Raw genomic sequence first — 25,136 nt, forward strand, 5'->3', positions numbered from 1 at the left:
AAGTGTTAAGCAAAGATGTTACCTTGAAGACTAAGGTGTGCCTGACCCAAGCCATGGTGTTTTCAGTCGCCTCACATGCATGCCAAAGCTGGATAATGAATAAGGAAGACCGAAGAATTGACACCTTTGAATTATGGTGTTGGCAAAGAATGTTAAATATACCATGGACTGCCAAAAGAATGAACAGATACATCTGTCTTGGAAGAAGTATGGCCAGAATGCTCCTTAGAAGCAAGACTTCATCTCACATACTTTGGACATGTTATCAGGAGGGATCAGTCCCTGGAGAAGGACATCATGCTTGGTGAAGTGAGGGTCAGTGAAAAAAGAGGAAGACCCTTGACCAGATGGATTGACACAGTGGCTGCAACAATGAACTCAAGCATGACAAAGATTGTGGGGATGACGCAGAACCAGGCAATGTTTTGTTCTGTTGTACATAGGGTTGCTATGAGTCAGAGCCAACTTAACAGCACCTAATAACAACAGAACACAAAGTAGGGCTCCAAGCTCTAAGTGCAGGGTGTTTGCTTAAGTGAGAACTTAGCAGGGGCAGTAGGTGGTTCAGTGCCACCTCAGATAACTGGACAAAGCCTGCTGCAGCATCTTCCATCCAAAGGCCAGAAGCAGCTCCATTATCCTCTCTCTCACTGTTGGCACCGGCGAGGAAGGGTCCATATCTCTCCTTTAGACTATCTTGAGTTATGGTTGTATCATATCGTTCACACTCCTACTCCAAGCACCAAATTTTCAACCCCTTAAAATTCTGTGGAAGCCATTTAATGGCTGAAACATGCAACCCCTCATCTCCACACAATTAAGTTTCTGTGTACGAAAGGTGAAAATCCAGGTTCAAGGGCTGGCTGACTAGAGACCAAGGAAAACAAGCAACACTCCTGGGAAGGGTGTTGGCTCCATCTTTCCTCAACTCACCACCATCTTGGGCACATGTGTATTCTACGGTGCCAGGCCCTGGAGGTGGGGAGGCAGGTGAACAGGACATAGGCTCTGATCCTCACAGAGGTCACAGTTGGGCAAACTGCACAGAAACATGAGCAAATATCTCAAAAGGAAAGAGCCATTGGTTTGGCTAGGAGTGGCTGGTGAAAAGCCCATAGAGGTGAACCCGGGGAAAAATCTTGAAGGTTAAGCAGGAGCTTTGCAGGCAAAGAGGGTGACAAGTAAGGCTCCTCCAGGCAGAGGGAACAGCAAGAGAGAAGGTAGAGTGGCAGAACAGATGTCATGACCCGGGGACTTGAAGCCCTACATTGTAACCAGAGTGCAGCCTAAATGGCGAGGGAAGGAGAAACAGCCTTGAAAGGTAGGAAAGTCAAAATGAAAAGGGCCTGGAATGGCAGATTGAGGAGTTAAGATTTTCGTCACTGGGCTGAAAGAGACATTGAAAACACCAGAACACACTGTGGAGTCTGAAAGAGAGGCAGCAGGGGTGCAGGGCAGTTCTTCACAGCCAGGACCAGGGCTTTGGGAGCTGGAATCACCTGGGCATCTTTTCAAACCTCACAAGCAATTCCTCCCCACCCCACCCCCAACTCACTCAAGACTGAGACACCCTCTTAGAATCTTGAGGTGTATGTGTTGGGGAGAGGGAATGATAAGGATGCGGGGTAAAACTCAGGTTCATCACAGGGGCCCCTTGCCTCCTCCCCACACCTTCAGTCATGTCCATTCCCTAACACCCCTGTGGAGGACCCAGCACAGGATTTGGAGATGGGCAGACTTGTGTTTGAGTCCTGGCGCCACCACTGGCTAGTTGTGTGATCTTGGGCAATTTATTTAGTCTTTATCAGTTTGTTTCCTCATCTTTAAAAGGGGAAGGTATTATTACCTATCTCATGTATGAAGAGTAAATGAGATAATGCATATAAAATGTGTGGTACATCTTGAACACTCACTACGTAGTTATAGGCACTAATATCATTATTAGCACTATTGTGAAGAGAAGGACTGAGAGGTTTTCGCCTTCCCAAAGGCAGAAGGAAGAATGAAATGACTTCGAGAGACCCCTCACCCAAGGCTGCAACGGAGACCTGGGTTGTAGAGAGAAGGAAGGAAGGAGGAAGGGGAAGTTGCTGGATGGTGGGGCTCTAGGGCGGCTTCGAAGCGTAGGTGTAACTGGGCCAGTCCTTGGGCTTCTCCTGCCACCTAGTGGCTCCTATGGGTTAGGCCACTCCAGCTGTCCCCTCAGATGTAGGTGGCTGTGGGGGCCAGGTTAGGCTTAAATATTCTTAAACACAGTATCTCCAGTCTTCTGCTGCTTCCTCTATTTAATTCCCTGTTCCTCCATTTAATCCCCTCGCCCGTGATAAATCCTTCATATGGCCCTAATGTGTGGGAAAAGACCCCTTTTCTTCAGGTGGAGAGAGTAGGGGAAGCCTTTGTTCTTCTTGGCTCCCAGGCAGAGTGGAGAGCTGAGGCAGACACCCCAGGGGCTGGTGGATGCCACCCTCACTCCCAGCCCCACTGACCTGGTGATTGCTAATGTTGTCCTGGGGAGGTGCCAGGGAAGCCTAGGCCTTTCTCAGTGTCTGCCCTGGGTTCTGTTTAATTCTATAAATACGTACCGATGTGCCTACTTCATGCAGGCCCTGGGTGATGGTTCTCCTGAGCCTTCCCAGTCCTCCTTTGGGAGGCTTTGCCCTTTGGCTTCCAGGATGAGAGGAGAGGCCCAGTGGGGCCCTTGGAGTCAGCTCGGTGTCCAAGTCTCTCATCATCCCCTCCCCCCAGGGGGAGGTGCCTTCCCCTCTGCGGAGGCTGTCTGGGGTGATGTTCTAGTTGCATCATGTTTGACTCCTACTTATAAGGAGAGGGGTCTGGCCCTGGGTGAGGGGCTTCAGGAGGAGCCCAGAAGCCACAGGAAGGAGCCACATGTTAGGCTGTGAATCCAGGGTCCGGCGTCCACAGGCACCTTGCACCTGCTCTCCTACCCATCGCCCTCCCCACCCAATGGCCACTTTTCCTCTCAGGGCTCTGAAGCCTCAGCTGCACCCGGCCAGGATTGCATCATTCTTGGCTTTGTTCACAGAGCAGCAGGTGGAGGAGTGGGGCCTGGCTGCCGCCGCCCAGCTTCCCTCCCATCTCCTTCCACTCCCTCCTGGGTAATCCTCCTTCCTCTTTCCTCAGGTCTCTGGCACCCCAGGAGCTGTCTGCTTTACCCTGTGGCTCTCAGCTCTCTTTCCACCTTCTCCCTGCTCCCCAGGGGGCCCTGGAGGCTGCAGAGGCAAAAAGGAGGAGGTTGGGGACAGGGACCAGTGCCAGGCTGGGAACTCCTGTTCCTCACCTGGTTAGAGACTGGTGCCGCCCCCAGGAGGAACAACTGGTTGTAGCCAGAGTAAGGCTTCCCAGAATTTGGGGACAAAAGTCAGAAATTGTCACCTACTGAACTAAAGCTAATAATAATTAACATTAGATGAATTAATTTGATGCTTTGTAGAAGATACTTAACTTTTATTGATCATTTATGTGCCAGTCAATGGACTAAGCACTTTATACTCACATTCTTAATCTTTCAGCAGCCATGGAAGTAGTACTATTTTCATTCTTGGTCTATAGATCTGGAAGCTGGAGGTCAGAGCACTGAGGATACTTCCAGATCCTTCTGGGGCCAGAAGACTGCAGGGCTACTAAATGGCAGACCTGGGATTTGAGTCCTGGTCTGTATCCCTCTAGCCTCTCAAAGAGATACAGGTGGTGGGAAAATGCTGGCCAGACTAGGACTTTTTTTTTTTTTTTAAACCCCCAATTGGAAGTTTTTACCCAGGAAACTCATCAAGAGACAAGAGGGTCTTCTTTTAATCTTATCAAGAATTCTAAAATAAAATACCTATCAAATGACCTGAGCTGGGCCCTGCCTCACCTGCCTCACTGCTACATAGCTCAGGTAATGCTGCTGCTGAAGGTTCTAGCCCCGTGTGGGTGGTAGCAATGGGAAACAAAGAGCAGGAGCTTGTAAGGGTTCCAGCCTGCCAGGGTAGACTGAAGACTGAGAGGCTGTGCACATGGACCCTGTGGGCTCGGGCCGAGATGGTGGCCAGTGTGATCCTCTTCGCTTTACAGGGACTCTTTGCTTGTGAAAATTCGTGCAGTGCTCAGGGTGTATTGATAAAATAATGTTCAGGTTTAACAACTTAGACACCATCACTCCTCAGGGCCCAGCCCCATCTTTGGGGACAGACAGTGGCTGATCTTGCAAAGCCTGACACCAGACCTCAGGCCTGGCCAAGTGGCAGCCGTTTCAGAGGCCACCTCCTTCTTGTTTTTCATTTCCTAGTGACTTCCTCAGCACTGAAGGAGAACCAGAGGGAAACGAACCAGGAAGAATGGAGGAGTCTGGCTTCTACAGCCCAGGGCCGAACTCCACCATGGCCTGGGAGAGCCGGGGTCAGGGTCTGGGAGACGTGCTTGTTGGCTGGCACTCTTCTCTGTCTCTTATCTCTTTACTCCAGGACAGACTGTCTGAAGGGACAAAGGACCCCATTGACCCCATAGCCTTGTGACCCCACCCAAGTTTGTCCCTCCTCTCCCCAGGCAGCCAGCAGAGCCCTCGGGTGGCAGACAGGGGCCATGGGGCCTCTGAGAGGGCACAGCAGGGAAGCCAAGAGATGCGGAATCCAGCTGGGTGGGGAAGATAGAGAATGTGTGGGCAGTGTCCACCAGATCCCTCGGAGGAGGGCGTCCAGGAATGAGGGGCTCCTGGGACTCCTGGCTGCTGTCCCAGTAGCAAAGCAGCAAACGCCCCACAGTGCCCAAGCATGGGAGGGCTTGGAGAGTCCAACTTTAGCCCCAAACCGGGCTGCCTGGAGGGAGTTCCAGGCCGCCCCAGACGCATTCCTGCCTCCCTCCTCCCAGCATGCCCTGCACACCCAGCCGATAAAGCCCCCTTTGTCTGGGCCCACTGAGGATCTTAACTCTCCCCATCTCAGCTTCCCGCCTCCTTCCTCACCCTCTGGTGCCTAACAAAGAGACCAGGGCACAGTGAGGAGTTGTGAAACCACCTTCATCCAGGCCTGGGCACTGGCCCAGGGGGTTTGGGCAGCCAGCTCCTGCACACCGTTGCCCCCACCCCCAGCCGCCTCAGGGCAGGTTCATTCCCACCCCGGTCCACTCCAGGCTGCATGCCCACCTCTCACATGCCTACTCATGTGATGCCCTCTGGGTTTGACCTTGCTCCATCGGGGGGCCTGCCTCACGGGCGGGACAGCAGGGCAGTGGCAGTCAGGAGTCTCCCCTGAGGGAAGTGTCAAAGGAGGGAATCTTTTTTTTGCAAACTCCTTGGTCTTCACCGGAGTCATGGCCCTACTGCCCGTAAGTCAGTTTCCTGGATGGCATCTGGAGGTTCAGATGCCCCTTCTCTGGTCATAGATAAGCAGTTCAACCCCCTCCTCCTGTTTGGCACATGCTTGGGACATGGTGCACTGGGTGGGTGACAGGAATCTGCATCCCTGCTCCCAACCCCTAGCCAAGGGTGCAGAATACATTTGAATGTGGGCAGAACCCTGTCAACAGGGAGTAGACCCTCCCTGACAGCTCCCGGCTCTCACAGCATCACAGGGTCCAGGCCTGCCCCTGCTCAGACTAGAGTAGGGATGACAGAGTGCCTCACTGTGTTCCAGTGTCTGTGGGTATTTCCGGTCTGCTCTCACCCCTGAAGTGGGTGGTCAGCTTGGGAGACAGGAGGCCTGGGCCATGTTCTGTCACCAAGCTGTTGTGTGACCTTGGGCAAGGCCCTTTCTGGGCCCCCATCCAATGAAGGATGGGGCCCTTCTGATTGTGACAAACCTTAGCAACCAGAAGGGCTTCCCTTGCAGGGAGTCTTCTCTAGACTCACAGTGCACCCCAGCACGGGCAAAACAGACTGTGCTGACAGGGATGGAACTCTGCGTGTGTGACTGTGTGTGTGACCTGTGTGAGTGTGTGCAACTTGTGTGACTGTGAGTGCAACTGTGTTAGTGTGAGTGTATAACTGCGTGACTGTGTGAGGTGTGACTTACGTGTGCGTGATTTATGTGTGTGACCACGTGCGCGTGTTACTGTGTATCTGAGTGTGTGTAAGTTGGTGTGTAAATGTGAGTGCATGACTGTGAGTAGGTGTGACTTATGTGTAAATGTGTGACTGTGTGTGTGTAAGTGGGTGTGTGACTGAGTGCACGACTGTGTGACTGTGAGTGTGTGACTATGTGAGCGTGTGTTACTGCATGTGAGTGGGTGTGTGACTGTGAGTGTGCTCGTCTGCGCGGGTCTCCGCCGGTGGCGGGCGGGGTACGGAGGGGCGGGGCGGGGGCGGACGGAGGGGCGGGGCCTGCGGGGCGGGGCGGGGCGGGGAGGGGGCTCTGGAGCCGACACCAGGCGCTCCTCGCGCGCTCGGCGGCCGCCGGGTGCAGCTGCCGGGACCGGGCGCATGGAGGGGCCGCCGCCCCTTGGGCCCCCCCGGGCCGGCGCGGCGAGGACGGCGTAGCGGGCCGCAGCATGGAGCAGGTCAGCGGGCGCGTGGCGTGGGTGCGCGTCTGAGAAGGAAAGGCGGAGGGGTAATGACTGGAGGAGGGTGGGCGCGCCGACAGGGAGGGGGCCCGCCACCGCGGGAGGGGTCCCACGCTGGAGCTCGGGGAGGGACCAGGCCCTGGGGGAGGGATGAGGCTGGTGTGGCACAGAGCTGGTGTGTACACACACACAGACACACACACACTCCCCCATCGCTGACACACAGAGAGGCATGCTTGGAGGGGCCATGCCGCCTCTCTTTACCTCTCTCCAGAAGGAAGGAACCCGCATTTAGAAACCCCCTTCCCCACTGGTGAGGTCCCAGCCCCTGCTCTGAGTCCAGGCCTGAGGGGGCTGCAGGCTCTGCAGAATGAAGGGGTGACAGGAGGGAGGAGGCTGATCTCAGGACCCCCTGGTGGGACCTCAAGACACAACCACCTCTCTCCCCCCTGAACATCAAGGGGCTTCTCCCAGCCAGGCTCCCCCTCCTCTCCCAGTTACAGCAGCTGCAGCAGCTGCTGCCATTTCACAGCAGTGAAAAGATGGGGTGGGCTGGGCTGGCTCTCTCCATCTGCCCCCCAAATACAGAACTGCAGCCCAGTCAGGCCTGGGGCGGTCTTTCTTTCACATGGGCTCCATCAGAGTCCACTAATAGTGGGGGTTGGGCATAGGCAGCAGGGGTGAAGCCCCCCCTCTGGTCAGTGCCCCTCACCCCCTCAGGAGTGCAGCAAATCTGGGACATCTAGGGCCAGCCCCCTTAAGTGGGCGAGGGGACCTCCATCGGACTTGTAGCCTGCTGTTCTAATTGGGGGGCAGCCTGATGTGGGGCAGAGTGAGGGGGCTGCTCCTGGGGTCACCTTGCCACCCCTTCCTAATCCCTACTTGGTGCAGAGGGCTTGGGATGGGCTCTGGAGTGGTGAGTGGTTTTCGTGTGACTGGGTGTGCCTTTAAGTGCTGGGCTGGTCCACACTCCCTGCCTCTCCCTGCCCTGAGCTCGGGCTCCTTGGAGGTGCTATGCCAAGGTGGTGGTCTGGGGCACGAAGACCCCATCTGGCCTGAGCTCAGGCTCCCTACCTCTGCCATGTGGTGAGGAAGGGTGGAGGGTGAGGAGTCAGGGGGAAGTGGAGGCAGAGGATGGGGTGATCCTAAGTTCTGGGAGTTTGGAGAGGGGCCCTGGGAGGCATGAGTGAGTGCTCCAGGTACTGGAGAAGCACATCTTCCCAGAGTGGGGTGTGATGTTTGGGGTGGGCTTGTGGGTTGGGCTGGTCTGCAGGCCTGGTTGGCATCTTGGCTGTTAATTTAAATAGCCAGTGGCAGCTCCCTGGAGCACCAGGCTGGGCAGGAGGAAGGGGACTCAATTTCGTCATTCTCTGCTGTTGTCATTACTGACTCTACCCTTAACTTGATTAAAAAAAAAAAGAGGCAGGGCTGGAGACCACCACTACTTCACACGAGTCGATTCTTGACTCATAGTAACCCAATGTGACAGAGTAGAACTGCCACATAGGGTTTTTCTAAGATCCCCAGGTCTTTTTTCCCCTTGGAGCCTCAGGGGGAATTTAAACTGCTGACCTTTCAGTTAGCAGCCAAGCACTTTAACCATTGTGCCACCAGGGCTCCTTATTTCCTGTCCAGAGGACCCGAAATGCATCTTGGTGGCCTTGCAGCTCAGCCTGAGTTGCTCCTCAAAGCAGTCCACCTGCCCCACAGCCGCTTTCATCAGCCTTCCATACCTGTTCTGGGGGTCAGCCACATCCTGGTGACAGGGCAGGTCCCCTTTCCCAGAGGACACAGCAGAGTTTGGCTCCCCTGGCATCGTGGAAGGGAGGGGAGAGGATGGAGGGAAGACAGGATACTGGGCTCTTGCTCTGCCCCATCAAAGAGCCACTGGGAGGCCTGGATGTGTGTCCTCTCCCTTGTCGCTGTGAAGTCCCTGCTGGCTCTGATGAGTGTGGCTTTTCCAGGTCCTTTCTAGATGTCCTAGGATATGTCTGCCTTGAGGCACAGCAGCCCCCTGGACCATGAGGCCCCCACAGAGGGGACTCAGGATCAGTACAACCTCGGAGGTGCCCAGGCTGGTGTGGTTAAAGCCTTAGAGCAGCCCAGCCCTGCCGGCCCCATGGGTATCACCAGCCTTCTGGATATGCTGGAAGCGTGGTCTGCATGGGGCGCTTCTGAAATCAGAGCTTCTTTTCATCATACCCGGGGAAGCACCTATTTTAAGTGTCCCATGTGCTGAGCCCTCTTGTAAAGCAAAGAATCCTTTTATAGTGTAAGAACCGCCCTGATGTGTCTGTTTGGTATGTGTGGATTTTGGCATGTAGGGCTTCCTTAAAGGGGAGCATGCTTGGAATCTTTTATGGGGGCTGGAATTACTGGGTGGGTGGGGTGCCAATACGGAGGGGCTTGCCAACCCCTCCTCAGTCGGTGCCCCGCCCTTTTTGTCTCCCCATCAAACTCCCTCACTGCCGCTCAGGGCTGGCTCAAGGCCAGTTGGGCGAGGGGAGCAGCTGGCAGAGATTTCCAGAGCTTCCAGGGGGAGGTGGGTGCCTTCCCCTTTCCTCCTTTTCTCTCTTCTCCTCTCCTTTCCCCTCCCTTCCCTTTCTCTACTTTCCCTTTCTCTCCCTCCTTCCTCCTCCTTTTTCTCTCCCCGCCTCCCTGAAAGGCAAAATGGAGACATAGAGGGAAGTGGAACAAGCCCTTCTATGTGTACGGGCTAGGTGAGGGGATGTAGAACCTCGGGAGCTTGTGGCAGGAGCAGAGCTGCAGGCCAGTGGCCAGAAGAATTAATGAGCTCTCTCATAAAAACAAACAAACAAAAAAACCCAAACCCGTTGCCATCGAGTCAGGTCAATTCCAACTCATAACGACCCAATAGGACGGAGTAAGATTGCCCCGTTTCCAAGGAGCAGTTGATGGATTCGAATTCCTGACCTTTTAGTTAGGAAACCCTGGTGGCATAGTGGTTAAGTGCTGTGGCTGCTAACCAAGAGGTCAGCAGTTTGAATCTGCCAGGCGCTCCTTGGAAACTCTATAGGGCAGTTCTACTCTGTCCTATAGGGTCGCTTTGAGTCGGAATCCACTGGATGGCAGTGGGTGGGCCATTTTAGTTAGCAGCCCAGCTCTCAACCGCTGTGCCACCAGGGCTCCCCATAGAACCCTAGAATTTGGCATCCTGGGGTTGGAAGGGACCACACGGCTTAACCCCTCCCAGAGCACTCTTTTTGCAGAAGAAAGCAGGAGCTTGACATCAGACGGGGGCTTGAATCCTGGGAGACCCTGGACTTCTCTGGTCCTGTTTCCTCATTTATAAAACAACCGAACCAAGCCAGTTGTCGTCGAGTCAACTACTCATGGTGCCCCATGTGTGTCAGGGTAGAACTGGGCTCTGTAGGGTGTTCATAGCTGTGACCTTTTGAAAGCCAGATTTGCAGGCCTTCTGAGGTGCCTCTGGGTGAGTTTGAACTGCCAACTTTTCGGTTAGTGCTCCAAGAGACTCCTTTCCTCATTTGTATACCCGTTGCCATCAGGCCAATTCTGACTCATAGCAACCCTGTAGGGCAGAGTAGAATTGCCCCATAGAGTTTCCAAGTCTGTAAACCTTTTCAGAAGTAGACTGCCACATCTTTCTCCCACGGAGCAGCTGGCAGGTTCAAAGCGCTGATCTTCCTGTTAGCAGCCAAGCGCTTAAAACACTGTGCCACCAGGGCTCCTCCTCATTTATATAGGGAAACTAATAGGGAGACCTACCTTACAGTGTTGTCATGGAGATTAAGTGAAACAATGTTTGCAAAGAGCTTGGCACAAAACATTTTAGTTCCCTTCTTCTCCATCTTGGCTTGCACAAGTGCGTGCCCGCACGCACACACACACACACACACACACAGCCCATGTGCCCAGGTCTTCAATGGCCTACTGTCACACGAGGGCCCAGTTAAGAGCCTCTTCCTCCTCCTGCACCATGATGCAAGCTTCCCAAACAGGGAGCCAAAAAAGGGGTTTGGTTCTCCTGAGGAGCGGGGCCTCTTTCATCCTCCTCCTGCCTTGACACCAAGGCTCTGCTGGGTGTGGCTGGCTTGCCTGATGCCAGCCTAGGGAAGCTGCAGCCTTTTGTTCCCACTCCAAGCTGGCTGCCTAAAGGTCACTGAGCTGAGGGTCCCAGCTGTTTGGCAGATTGCCAATGCCCTCTGGCCCCAGGCTGGCCAGGGGTGTTTACTCTCCCTCCTCCAGGGATGTTCAGGTGGGATTCCTCTTACCCAGGATTCCTCAGGGGCCTGGAAGCAGGCATAAGGGCGGGGACTGGCATCATCTTGAGTGGATGCCCCACCCAACACCATTAAAGATGTTCATTCTGGTCCAGCTCCGTGGGGAGCCTACAGCTTTCTCTAGTGCCTGCACCCCACACCTCCCCAGCTCTCAGCCCTCAGGCCCCCTTTCTCTGCCCCTTATCAGTTGAGGGCCTTCAAAGTCTAGGCCAAACACTGCCTCCCAAGGCCCCCACCTCTCCCCTCACTGAAGGTCCCCTCTTTTGTTTTGCCCAGTGCTGTGTGTGTATGGCATTACAGCACCATTCCATCATCCTTTCTGTGTCTGTTGTTCTCCCCGGAATGCGAGCTCTTTTAGGGCAGGCATGTCACCTGGTTCGTTGTCCTGACCCACTGCTCCACACAACAGCACGTAGTAGTCACTCAATAAACATTCATTACCTTGAATGAGCTGGGCCCTCACCAGCTTTGGAGATGACAGGTTGGGCTGGGGGTGATTTTGCCTTTGGGAGATAAGCAGATGGACCTGGGGGCTGACAGCAGGAGCTGAAAGAGCCGCTAGCTGTCCTGTGCTCGCCTCTCTGGTCCTGCCCTCCTGCCCTTCTCCACCAGGGGGCGCTCCTTCTCCTTGGTGGAAGGCTTTGAAGCTGTGGCCAGTTGGAGTCACCTGCCCTCTAACCCACCTTCCACGCATTGTTTTTTTATTCTCAGCTCACAGAGTGCTTTGAATCCATTATCAAATGTGAGCCTCAAGTTGGAGGCAGGTAGAGAAGGACTTACTGTTTTCATCTTACGGAGGGTGAAACTGAGGTTCAGACGATGTACTTCTCCTTATGGTCATACAGCTACCAGAGGAGCAGGATGAGAACTTGAAACCAGGTCTGCAGACTCTCTGTTCAGTGCTCCCTTGATGACACCATATAACCCCTTGCCAGCTCCTTGCCCAGGCCTGGTTCTGACCCTGGACTGCTCTGCCTGGGGATTCCCTGACTTCTTCCCCTAGTCCCTGCCAGCCCCTGGAGAAGAGGGTTCCTCTTCTGGCCCCCCAGACTCCAGATTCGTTTACTCCACTTCACTTATCACCCTCTCCTCATGTCCTCTCAGGCTCTTTCTTCCTTGGCTCCTGCCCCTCAGCCAGAAAGCATCCTCAAGTGCCCCCTACACAATGGAAGTCTGCCTTGTCCACAAGTCACCTATCCTGTCTAGTTGTCCCTTCCTGCACTCTCAGTGGGCCAGACTCCACCTTCTCATGCCCAGTCACTCTTTCATACAACACAGTCTGGCCTCCACCCCACTGATGCCCTGAAAGTGCTCTCTCTATCCAACACAGAGAAAAAGATGGGCTTTCTTCTACCGTCTTGCCTGCTTCCTCTCAGCCTTTCTAACTGAATCCTCCTTTGGGATATTGTACTTTCTGGTCTCCTCTTATTCTATGCTGTTCTTGGAGAATCTTAACCACGCTCCTGGTCTCAGTGACCACAGATGACTCCCAAAGCCATATCTCCAGCCCAGGCCTCTCTTCTGAGACATGACCTAGGGTTTAAGCTGTCAATTGCTATTCCAGTGGCAGCACAGCCTGGACATTAAGTGAGTGGACTCTGGAGCCCAAATGCCTAGGTTCAAATCCTGTGTGACCTTGGGTAAAGTACTTGAGTTCTCTGGGCCTCAGTTTTCTCATTTGTAAAATGAGGAGTGTACTTTACAGGGACTTTGTAAGGCTTGATTGGAATAATGCATACAAAGGATTAGCACAGAGCCTGGTTTGTCCTAGACAACTTCGAACACCACAGACAACCACTCTACCTAATACTCTGAACTAGAAACCTTGGAGTTGTTCTAGAGGCCTCTGATGTTACCCTGCCTAGGTACCTTATCCCCTTCCCCAATCCGGGGTTCCTGCTGCCTATCCTCTTCCTCTGTTCTCTCCCACATTGTGCCACAATAGCCAAGGCACATCTCCACTTGAACTGCCTACCCTAAGCCAGGGTAGAATCTGAGTGCCTCAGGCTAAGTCATTCCATGTCACATCCCTGCCAGTGTTTCCTGTCTCATCATCTTGCACTTCCTGCCCACCTACCCTCCATTCCAGCCTTGGAGTCTGCTCTTCCCTGCCTCCTTGCTTTTGTCCATGATGGTCATTTCCCCTTAGCGTCCTTTCCCCCGTCCCCACCCCACCCATGGCCCATCCCTGAAGACCAAGGAGATCAACGCCATCTCCTGCTGGAAGCCTCCCTCTGTTCTCCAGTTACTGAGTGCTCTTTTTCTGGGATCTCACTAGAGAGTCTTGGTTTGGTGAGACTAGGAGGAAAGGAGCTGGGCCTTGTCTCTACATCTCCAGTGGCACCTCCCTTGTTCCCTCCATCCCCCCAGCCCCCTACTCTCCCTTCACTTGTTGGGAGCTCCTAATAAGCATTTGTGAATGAAGGAAGGTGATTGGAGTGGGGATGTGTTTAGAAAGAGGGGGAGGAGGAGTCCCTGCTGAGTATACAAGAGTGTCCTCAGACAGGGACATCCCCACCCATCTTGGGCTCTATTTCCAGAAACCCCTGAGAGTGTTCCAGGGATAGGGGGGATTCATAGGGATGAAGGGCAGCAGAGGATAAGATGCAGAGAAACAGGGGATGGGGAGCAGGACGGAGGTGAAGGATGGGAGGAAGAGGGGCTGAAGGAGATGGGGGGTGGGGCAGGATAGGGTGCTGGTCTAGGTGCAGGAAGAGGTGGGGAAGGGCAGCGGGGTGAGGGGAGAGCCAGGCTTTCTGGGAAGTGGGAGGGGGTGGGGGAGGTGTGCAGTGCATTGTGAGGGAGGAGTTGGGCCTGCCTGCTGGATGGAGCCTGAGCTCATTTCCTCTCACTGCCTCCTGCAGGGTCTGAGGGCACAGGCCCTGGAAAAAGTGAGTCAGGGGCACCCCAGTGGCCACCACCACCCTCCTCCCCTCCCCCATGGCTTTGGTTCAGCCTAGATTTCAGATGCCACCCCTTCTCTCTTACCAAAGACACCCCACTTCTGGGCCCAGAGTGACAGCAAGCTTTGAGCCACTGAAGCTACAGGACAGAAAGAGGCAGGAACACAGATCTGGTTGAAGATTAAGCAAGAAAATCCAGGCAGTATGACAGATTACAGTTAGATAGCAGGAAGGACTTCCCAGAAGGGAGGGGATAATTCCGGTTACACATAACCTAGATGAAGAAGGATGGCAAAAGAAGAGGAGTCATTAACTACCCCCCAACCCCCACCGATTTATAAAAGAGAATGGCTTTCCATTCACTTCCAGGGCATTTAAAATAAATAATAAAAACATATGATTTAAAAACCAAGTCACTCAACACACAATACAGGAGAGGTCAACAAGACTGGACTAAACCAAAAGCAAAGACGTCTCCTGAATAAACTGCACACTTCGAAGGCCAGCGTAGCAGGGGTGGGATTTTGGGGACCATGGTTTCAGGAGACATCAAAGTCAATTGGCATAATAAAATCTATTAAGAAAACATTCTGCATCTCACTTTGGAGAGTGGCGTCTGGGGTCTTAAATGCTAGCAAGTAGCCATCTAAGATGCATCAATTGGTCTCAACCACCAAGAGCAAAGGAGAATGAAGAACACCAAAGACAAAAGGTGAGCCCTAGAGACAGAAAGGGCCACATAAACCAGAGACTACATCAGCCTGAGACCAGAAGAACTAGATGGTGCCTGGCTACAACTGATGCCTGCCCTGACAGGGAACACAACAGAGAACCCCTGAGGGAGCAGGAGAGCAGTGGGATGCGGACCCTAAATTCTCATAAAAAGACCAGGCTTAATGGTCTGACTGAGACTAGAAGGACCCCGGTGGTCATGGTCCCCAGACCTTCTGTTAGCCCAAGACAGGAACCATTCACTCCCAAAGCCAACTCTTCAGACAGGGATTGGACTGGACAATGGGACAGAAAATGTTTCTGGTGAAGAGTGAGCTTCTTGGATCAAGTAGACACATAAGACTATGTTGGCATCTCCTGTCTGGAGGAGAGATGGGAGGGTAGAGGGGGTCAGAAGCTGGCCGAATGGACTAGAAAAGAGAGAATGGAGAGAAACAGTGTATTGTCTCATTAGGCAGAGAGCAATTAGGAGTATATAGCAAGGTGCGTATAAATTTTTGTATGAGAGACTGACTTGATTTGTAAACTTTCACTAAAAGCACAATAAAAATTTAAGACAAACAAAAACCAAGTCACTATCTCCTTCCTCAGGCAGTGAGCCCCACAGGAGTAGGGATGGTCTGCTTGGTGTCTGGGCCACCCAACCACCTGCAGCATCTGAGGCCTGGTCTTGATCAGGGTGAAGGTGTGAGGGACTTGGAGCTGATCAGCTCTCAGGATTGGGAGAGTGGTGGTGAAGCAAGCAGGTCTTGTGAAGGCTCTTGCCCTAAGTTTTGTGGGGGATTCTAGCAGGCAGAGTCAACGTTCGCACTTCCATTGTGTCCCTTCTCCAAATCATACTCCTAGTTATCTGTGGCCTCTTCCTTCTTTTCTCCATTATCTGGGTCAAGGAATACAGGAGCCCTTTAAATCTGCAAGGAGGCTTGGGGAAGAGGTAAGAAGTACAAAGTAGAAAGGATGGGGATTAGATAGCAAGGAGAACTTTTCAATAGCAATAAAGGACTGAGGGACTGTCCCTCTCGTGGACCTGTTCAGAAGGGGCTGGACAGGTCCTGCTTGGGGGCAGGGAAATGAGAAGCTAGCTCAGGACCCCTGCTGGCTCTTTAGGCCCAGGCAGTTCAGAGTGAAGCCAGGAAGGGTGGCTGTGGGAAGCTTATGGCGGGAAGGCCTGGGAGGTCTCTTTGCCCTCCGTGCTGCCCACCACAGAGCAGGTCTGTGGGCCACTGAGCTGGTTCGGTGAGAGTCTGAGGGGCTGAGATACTGCCAGCCTCTCTCCTCCAACCTTAATCCCCCTGCCTTTGTGGGGGCCTAGGCTGAGACCCTGCCTGGAAGGGGGGCTTTCCCTAGGTTGAGGGGAGTGGAGCCCCAGAAGGTGCTATCTCTCTGCCATCTTTCTTCCTGTGGGCATCACCCATCTCTGCTCTTGTGTCTCAACTTCCATGAGTCTTTGAATGGAAGACCCCCTAAGCCTTTTTCTTTCTTTCCCTTTCTTCCATCCTGGGTCTTCTCATCCTGGCCTCTGACTTTCTCTGCCTCTCTCTGCAGTCTCTATCTTGTCTCTGCTGCTCTCATGCTCTAAGTGTCTCTTGGTTTCTGACCCTGTCTGTTTCACTGTGTCTCTCTCTGCTTCCCTCTCCCTCCCTCCCTCTCTCTGTGCTAGTTCTGGGTGGGACGCCCTTGTTCTCTTTCCTCGGATCACCGTCTATCTGGGCCGGTGCCCTAGAGGCCGGCACAAACTGTCTCGCTGAGACCCCAACCCCCTTCTCCAGGCTCTGTTAGAACCTCTAGCTCCGCTGCCAGCGCAAAACCCAGCCTCAGCCCTCTTCTTAGCCTGTGGTCCCAGGTAGAAGCTGCTGGTGCGCCCCGTCGGCGGCGTGGGGGGAGGAGCAAGGGGCGGGTCCCCGGGGGGCCCACCCCGGCTCGGCCCCGCCCCGCCCCTCCCGGGTCCCTCTCGGCGCCCCTAGCCGTGCCCCGGCCGCAGAGCCGCCGCTGCTGCCAGATGAATGGAGTCGCCTTCTGCCTGGTCGGGATCCCGCCCCGCCCGGAGCCCCGGCCCCCCCAGGTGAGGGCGCTGGGCCAGGGGAGGGGGCGGGGCAGGGCCGGGCGCCGCCGGGGGACGGGCGGCCGGGCCAGGGTCGGGGCGTCCCCGCTCGGGGCACAGCCTGGGGCACAAGGCGCGGGCACCGCGGGCACGGCGCGGGGGACCTCGGCTGGCGGACGGGCGGGGAGGGGGCCCGAGCGAGAGCTGCCCCGGGCAGGGGGCGGGAAGGAGGGAAGCACGGAGGGGGCCGAGAGGGGCACGGGGCTGCCAGGGCAGGGCACTGACCGGAGCGGCGGTGCCAGGCCCCGGGCGGCCGGGCAGCGGGAGCGGGAGGCCCTCGCCTTTTGTCCGGGTTTCCCAGGCAGGGCGACTGCCGCTGTTTCCTCTGCCGGAGTTTTCGTTTTCCGTTGGCGAGGCCCCGGCACAGCTGGAGGGAGAGGGGGTGGGGGAGGGGGTTCCCGGAGCTGGACGTCCTTGGCCACAGAGGCCGGACACCCCCCTCCTTGCGCCACGCTAGTCGCCGCTGGGCCGGACCGCGCCAAGTGCTGCCCACCGGGGATCGGTCGCCCCCTGAGTCCTGGGGAAAAGAAACATGGTCTAGGACCCCCGCCCCGCAGGAGCGGCTGCCCTCCCCACTGCCCTCTCCGGCTGGCCGTGGGTAGGTGTGGGCACGGGGTGCCAGGGGCATTACTCAGCGCTGGGATGCTTTGCTTGGTTTTTCATCTGCCAGCTGCTGAGGCTGGGGAGGGGCTAGCAGGGGCCTCCCGGCACCCATGAGGCCAGCCCATTCATCTGAGCCTGGCAGCCCAGTCCTGCTGGACTCAACACACATTCCCCCCAACCCAGGTTGCAGGGCTGAACACTGTTAGGCCAGAAGTTTCCTGAACTTGGAAAAGAAGTTCCCTGGGGTCCAGGTTGGGGTCAAGGTCTGGGCTGAGGGCTCTTCCTCTTTTGACTGGCTAAAGGACTTAGAGCCGCTCCTCCCCACCCCTGCACCCAGTGTTGGAACTGGGATCTGGGCCTTTGCAAACCAGTTGGAAGCCTGGTGTGGCTCTCCGAAGCTAGCTAATGCTCAGTTCTCCCTTCATCTGCATCTCTCTCCCCTTTGCCCCCCCTTTCAGCCAAAGTGTGTTTCCTAATTACAAACTTGAAATTCAGGATGGACAGGGGGTGGAGGTGGAGGTCATTAAACATGAGTCCCTTGGGTTTGAGTACATATGGATGGGTATAGACACAATTGGAAAGAAGGCTGACAAATTGTGATAAACGTAAAAAAAAAAAAAAAAATGAGTCCCTTAGATTCCCACTCCACAAACCACATACTTCCTCTCCACCCCCGACCCTTCCCACCCTCACCCTCTGTCTAGAAGTGGGTAGATGGTGTTTGATCCCATGTGACTCCCCCGTTCTGCCAGGGCAGCAGCCCCATTCCCAAAAGTGGCTGGCCCTTAATGAGATGTGCTTGTTGGCTTGCAATTTGAAGTCCGATTACATAACCAGTCATTTCACCTCCAAACACAGCCCAAACGCCCCCAGCCCCAACCTCTTCCTCCACGTGCCCACATGGTGGTTGGGATCACCCAAAGTGGCTGGAAGCTCCAGGTCCCTGCATCCCAGCCCTGCCCTTCCCTTAGGAGTGATGAGAGAGGTAAATCCTCCAAGCCCCCTGTGGGTGTGCAGGGTAGGTGCTAGTATCCCATGCTCCTGAGAGGGTCTGGGGCTACACAGTGACAGTACCAGGGCTAAAAGCCGGCCATCCTGCTGATAAGGCACATGATGAAGTTTTGGGGCCAAAACCAAACCTGTTGCCAAGTCAGTTCCGACTCCAAAGCCAAGCCCAAACTTGTTGCTGTCAAGTTGATTCCAACTCATAGCAACCCTAGAGGACAGAGTAGAACTGCCTCATAGAGTTTCCAAGGAGCGGCTGGTGGATTTGAACTGCCGGCCTTTGGATAGCAGCTGTAGCTCTTAACCACTGAGCCACCAGGGCTTTCAGTTCTGACTAGGGAGGTGTTATTAGGAAGGTGGCTTTATGACACTGTGGAGAATGAGACAGGCCTGAGGGAAGGGGTCAGGTCACTGAACTTCTCTCTTGGGTATTTTGACTTTTCCCCAAGACCTCAGTTTCTGCCCAGCCCAAGCGAGGAGGGACTGCACCTGGGAAATAGGCCCTGTGCTTGGACAGCCTTGATCAGAGCCTCTGTGCCCCCTGCTCAGGCCAATCCTGAGTTTGTGGAGAAAGGGTGGAGTATTCCCAGCATGGATGGGAGTAGGGATGAAGGAGGGTGTTGATTACAGAAACAGGGCAGGAGTGGGTAGAGGCACTTACGACTTCTTTGTTGCAGAGGCACTTAGAGGAACTTCATGATGTATAAGGTTAAGAGAGAGATTACAAAGGAGGAATATGTAATGTGTTAGAGGACTAGGGGTTGCAGCTAGATGATTGGGCGAATTCTACGGATTCCTATGATGTTGGTTTCTGACAGAGAAATCCAGAGGAATTCATAGGGTAGGCAAATAGAAGCACATAATAAATTAGTGCCTGGAAAAAAATGTGTTTTTAAGGAAGGGGAGTTGGGTTAATAGTACAACTAATGACTAAGATATAGATAGCACTTACTCTGGTCCAGGATTTCGGTAAATTACTTCATTTAAACCTCACAACAACACCATGAGGTGGATACCATTATCATCCCCGCTTTACGTTGAAGACACTGAGTCACAGAGAGCTAATAACTTGGCCAAAATATCGAGTAGTGGAGCCAGGGTAGGAACCCAGCAATCCAGCTCCAGGGTTTATGTGCTCACCCTCACTATTTGGCTTCTCAGGACCGGCCTTGTCCCACTGTCTCTCCCACCCTGAATCTGGGCCCGTTTTGGACAAAGCCCAAGGTCAAAATTAACTTCTTGCTGGACTGGAGCTCAGTGGCTTATTGTTCAGCTAGGACAGGGATAGGGACCAGAGTCCCCAAGGACAGCAAAGCCTCAGGTGTCCATATGTGCTTGGTGGGTGGGGAAGCGAGTTATTTATTCCTCCCCACCTCTAGCCCCCAGATGCTGGCTCATAGCACTTAGGCCTTGGCTTGCTTCATTGGTGTTTTCCTTCCAAAGGGGCGTTAGCCTTGCCCTGCTGGCTGCAGGGGTTTGAAGGTGAGGCATTGGCTTGGTCAGGACTTTAGACAAAGGCTGGTTTTAATGGTCCTGCTCTCTCTCCCTCCCCAGAGAAAGTCATGAATAGGGCCTCTGGCAGCTGGCTCTGCCTTTCCCCTAGTATACCCCCTCATTCCCTTCAAACAACCCGCCTTTAGATCCAGGCCCCCCTATTTCATGTGAAATTGTGCCAGCTTGTCAGCAGGGCAGTGCCAGTCAGTACTGGTGGGTAGTGGGCATCCCCTCCCCCACTGCCTCAGTTGGCCATCAGGCCTTGGGACTGGACATTGGGGCAAGTTTAAAGCCTGTGGGGTGGAGGTATTCATCACTTGCCCAACTCCCTCAGGGGGGAAACTGAGGCCAGAGAGTGCCCAATGTCACCTAGCCAGCTGGTGGTAGACAAGAACCCAGTCCTCCCAGGCTCCCAGGCCATGCCTTTCCTTACACGGTTCTGTCCTTAGTGTCCCCCTAGTGCAGAGTTCTGGGACTGGGCCCTGGAAGGAAGAAGGGAGGGCAGGGAGGAGCAGGGATGAGTGGACAATGTGTCCCGTTCATCTCTGTGTCCCCAGGGGCCAGCACAGTGCCTGGCACAGAGCAGCTCTCCATAAATGTTTGTCAAGTGCAGGCCCGGGGGTGGCCCTTCCTCCAGCCTCCCAGGGTACCCCATGCCCAGCTCCATCCCTGGCATCCTGATGGTCAGTCTACAAGTCAATCTTCCTGACTGGGGTTATTTGAGGGCAAGAAAAATAATAATAGCAACTGCTTCCATAGTGCTTACCACAATAGTAGGTAAACCAAAAAACCCAAACCTGTTACTGTCCAGTCAGTTCCAACTCAGTGATGCTGTAGGACAGAGTAGAACTGCCTGCCTGGTAGGGTTTCCAAGGCTGTAATCTTTATGGAAGCAGATTGCCATATCTTTCTCCCATGGAGCAGCTAGTGGTTTCGAACCGCCAACCTTTTGGTTCGCTGCTGAGTGCTTTAACCACTGCACCATTATTATCCCATTTGACAGATAAAGAAACTGGTACAAAGAGATTATGTGTCTTCCTATGGTTACACAGCCAGTAAGTGGCGAAGCTGAGAAGTTGACCATACTCGTAACTTCATTCCAAGAGGCCTCTGAGATGTTGTGTTTGTCTTGATATCCACATTGCCTGCCTGGCACACAGCTGGAACTCAGGGATTGTTTGTTGACTGACTGACTGAGTATGTGAATGATGGAACACTGCATGGGAAAAATCACGGAATCCTGTAATCTAACCCTGCAGAAGTAGCAGGGGTTGGGGTCTTGGGAAGGCAGGCTAGAAGTGCATCGGTGTGCTGTATGCTCTGAGAGGAAGGGAAGGCTCCCCCACACCCTGCCATGCCTGCCCTCCAAGACCTGACAGGAGAGGGAGGGCTCCCCCAGTCTTCTGGGCTCTCTCTGCTCCCTCGCCTTTTCCCCCAAAGTTCCAAGAGGACAGTGCTGAGGCATGGGAAAAGACTACAGGTTGGTTTAAAGAGGCCAGTTCCTTTTTTTTTTGGAAACCCTGGTGGCATAGCTGTTAAGTGCCACAGCTGCTAACCAAAAGGTTGGCAGTTTGAATCCACCAGGCACTCCCTGGAAACTCTGTAGGGCAGTTCTACTCTGTCCTATAGGGTCGCTATGAGTCGGACTCCACTCGACAGCAGTGGGTTTGTTTGGGTTCCGTTCTTAATCTCTCTGCCTCTGAGATGTTCCAGCCCAGTGCATCATGATGGTAGAAGATTCTGTCCCTTTCATCCGAAGGGTGGATGAAGTGTCTGGTTTGGGGCAGGGTCTGTCATAGCTATCAATTTTCCACCTCTCATTAGAAGGACTGTTAGATCTTTAGCCACCTCTGGCCCTAAACCTTAGGCCCAGAGATCACCTGGGCAGGTGATCTCTCCCCCCCCCCGAATCCCTCCCCTCCATTTTGCTGTGCCACACGTCTTCTACGACAAAAGGTGATGAGGAGCTGACTAGGAAAAGAGGACTTAGTGTGGGGGGTATGGTCTGCCATCTACATGGACAGGCTACCCATGGGAGATGACAGGCCACCCATGGGAGATGACAGGCCTTGTTCTCCGTGGCCCGGGCTTGGCATAGCCTCTCTGTACAGCAGGAGGCAGGCAGGATCACCCTGCAGTTGTGTCTGGGCCCAGCCTTCAGCTTGTCAGGGTTCAGATTTCAGCTTTACCGCTTATTTGCTGTGTGATCTTAGACAAGTTATTTAATCGAGTGTTCTTATTGCTGAAATAATCCCTCCAAATTGTTGAGAAGATTTAAATGAGGTCATACAGATAAAGTGGCTGACATTTGGTAACCTCAATAAATGGTAGCAACTATTATTAAACAAACAATAACCAATGGATGGAAATGAGAAGCAACATACTTTCATGGTCAAAGTAATCTGAAGAGGAAATGAGCTGCCCCTGGAGGTGCTGAGGCCCCCATCACTGGAGGTGGGCAAGTATTGGACATGATGTGGACTAGAGACAATTCAGGCACTGGGTAGGGGGCTGACAGAGAAAACTTTGAGGGCCTGCTTTGAGATCAGCACCATGTGATAGGAAATGAGAGGCACAGATGAGACCTGGTTCCTGCTGTTGGGGCCTAGGGAGAGGAGGCAGATACCCCAGCCTCCTGGGACCATGAGAGGCTGGACCATGGTGTGGGCTCTGAGACCCCTCCAGGGAGAGGGAGTTCCATGAGGCTGTTCGGAGGAAGCCTGGAAGGATGGGTATGTTTCTGATGGCTAGGAGGAGGCGGGGAGGCCATTGCAGGCCTGGGAAGGCCTTGGTGGTTGAGGGGTAGTGAGGAATATAGGCTGCTGGTCCTCAAGTCAGCCCCCAGGCTGCCTCTGCAACCTGGCTTCCCAAGAGGGTTGGCTGTGGGTGGGCGGAGACTGGTGGCTCCCTGCCTCCCTCCCCTCTGCCTCTCCTGCAGGAGGGGCCGTACTCTGGGTGGCAAGGAGCCCGGGCCTGTAAGGAGCGGAACTGGGGAAAGAAAGACTTCTTATGCCCAGTACATTTGGGGGCGCCCAGGGGTCGGGTTGGGGGGAAAACAGTGGGGCCTTTGTCCCCAGCCGCCGGGAATCTGGCCGAGGAGCCAGGTCCTCTTTGAAGTGACCCTTTCAAAGCTCAGCTGGAGACCCTGGGAGGAGAGACAGCTCAGGGCAGGGGATGGGGGATGACAGAGACCCACAAGTCAAGGCCTAAGGGATAGAAACAGCCCCCATGCAGGCTTCTTGGGGTGGGCAGGCTAGCAGGAGGTATGTGGGCTGAAGCATGTGACCAGGCTGGGGGGACATTTGGGAGCCATGTGGGAGGACGTCCTCTCCAGCCGTCTCGGCCTCCACACGAGAGGTTCGTATGGGCAGAGGTAGAGTTCATTTTGGTCCTGTGCCTGGTTTCTAACAGTCCCCAGCCTGATTTCTGTCTGACCGTGGGCTTCTAAGTCAACAGCTTCTTCTGACTTTTTAATTTCCTCAAAAAGAATGAGAGCTCTTTGGAGAGAATCAGGAGTGGATACAGGACTTCGAGCCCTTGGTAGGGGGGAGTGGTGGGGAGCTGGGCTATCTGGAGCTTTTCCTGCTCCGGAGATCCCCAAAAGACCGGAAGGGGAGGCTGAAGTGGAGCCCCCCCACCCACCCTCCACCCTGCCTTTCCATCTTTCTCAGTGTGGAGGAAACTGTGTATTGTTCCCCAAAGAGAGGGAAAGAAGGAGGAAGGAGGGAAGCCAACCAGAGAGGGGACATATTATATGTTTCAGCTGGAGGAATTTTAGAGGCTGCCCGGCCTGCCCCCCGCCTCACCATTTGATTTGTGGAGAAACTGAGACCTAGAGAAATGACAGGCCAAGGGGATAGAGGCAGAGGGGAAGGGACAGGCCAGGGTTGAAGGAAGAGACAGGATGGAAACCAGGCAAGAAGAGGAAAGGGCCTCTGGTTGCTGAGTTGTAACGTGAGAGTAGGGGAGACATGCCCAAAGTCTTTTCAGCTCTTAGTGGCCATTCCATGGAAAGAGGAAAGGAAGGAGAGAGAAGTTGCTGTTGTTGGGTCCCAAGGCCCAAGTAGGAAAGGGGACTCTGGGTTTTGGACTGAGCAGTGGACTGTGGTGCCTTTGGTGGCCCAGGTGAAAATCCTGCCCCACCCTGATATTTTCCAGCACACACCGCTCCATATCCCCATCTCTCCTTGGCATCATGGCGCCCTCTGTCCTTGGGAAGATTCTTCTAAAACTTCCTTTCCCCTTCCGGAGTTATGGCCTTGGCTCCTCCCAAAGGAAGGGGAGGAGAGCGCTGAGGCCCCAAGGACATGATGAAGGCTGCAGGCATTCTGGACTCTCTGGTATCTTAAACTAGCATCTGCAGAGCTGAGCCCTCATTAGCTCTAATGAAGCCTTGGCATCATGCTGCCCCCTCCACCCTGCAGCACCTGGGGGGTGAGGGTGACAGCTGAACTTGGGGCCCAAAGTCCAGGAGAGGGTTGGGTATCTACAAGAGGGGAGGGTGGGAGGCAGGAAATGAGAGGCAGGGATCAAGGCTGGCTACTGATGGGTGGGAGAAACAGCTCCCCTTCCTTCCCCGCTGGGACCTTTTTCTCATCCAGGGGCTCCTAGCCCCCTCCCCCGCTCCCCCAGTGTGAGGAAAGCATTATCTGAGAGGGGGGGTGTGGCCATTCCCAGGCCCAGCTTGCTTAGAGTGTCCCTCCCGTCCTCTCCCTAATTTCAGCCAGGGGCAGGGGAGGCACCTGAACCCAGAAGGTTCAGAGATTGGGAAAATCAGGCAGGGGTTGAAGTCTTAGTGCAAACCAGCCTTCATTCATTTACCTATCATTTCTTGCATAGCCTCTGTGTTTCAGGCTTTCTCTGTGGCTCTCGGGACCTAGATGAATACGACACGGCCCCCTCCTCAAGAGGTTCCTTGCCCGTCTTTCCCTACCACCCGAAAGTCTCCACTAAGGTTTTATAGGAGCCCTGGTGGCGCAGTGGTTAAGAGCTCAGCTGCTCACCAAAAGACTGGCAGTTCAAATCCACCAGCTGCTCCTTAGAAACCGTTTGGGGGAGTTCTCCTTCGTCCTATAGGGTCCTTTGGAGTTGGAACAGATTCAATGGCAATGGGTTAAGGTTTTGTAACCATGAGTGCTGAGATGTGCATCTACAATATCTGCTAGTCCAGAACACCTCTCACTCCCTTTCCCAAAAATGTTAATATAAAAATGGGCCAGTCTATCAGGGGAGACAGATCTGTGGCAGACCAAGCTAGTGAGTTACGTATGTGCTAGTGCAGCGGTCTGTCCAGGGTGATGATGGCGGCTATCATTGATTGGGCATATACTATATGCCAAGTGCTATGTGGAGGCTACCAGTTTATCATCTTCCCTGTGATAGCATTTAAGTATTAATGTGGTCAGAAAGGTCTTACCAGGAGTTTAAACATGGACACAGTACTGCTGGGTAGAATTGCTATTAAAAAAAAAAAAAAAATCAAGTTGCCATCCAGCGGACACCAACTCATGGTGTCCCCGTGTGTCAGAGTAGAGCGGC

At 54.1% G+C, this 25,136-nt stretch overlaps 1 protein-coding gene across 1 annotated transcript in view; it reads left to right on the forward strand.

The window, feature by feature from the left end:
- Positions 1-16,358: 16,358 nt before the first annotated feature.
- Positions 16,359-25,136, forward strand: part of ARHGAP23 (Rho GTPase activating protein 23) — a 74,912-nt gene continuing 66,134 nt past the window's right edge. The window contains exon 1 of the mRNA XM_049859951.1: positions 16,359-16,457. Within this exon, the coding sequence (XP_049715908.1) occupies positions 16,395-16,457 (63 nt within the window). The 5' untranslated portion in view covers positions 16,359-16,394. The remainder of the gene's footprint in view (positions 16,458-25,136) is intronic.

The sequence above is a fragment of the Elephas maximus genome, chromosome 19, assembly GCF_024166365.1.
Source record: "Elephas maximus indicus isolate mEleMax1 chromosome 19, mEleMax1 primary haplotype, whole genome shotgun sequence".
Taxonomy (NCBI): domain Eukaryota; kingdom Metazoa; phylum Chordata; class Mammalia; order Proboscidea; family Elephantidae; genus Elephas; species Elephas maximus.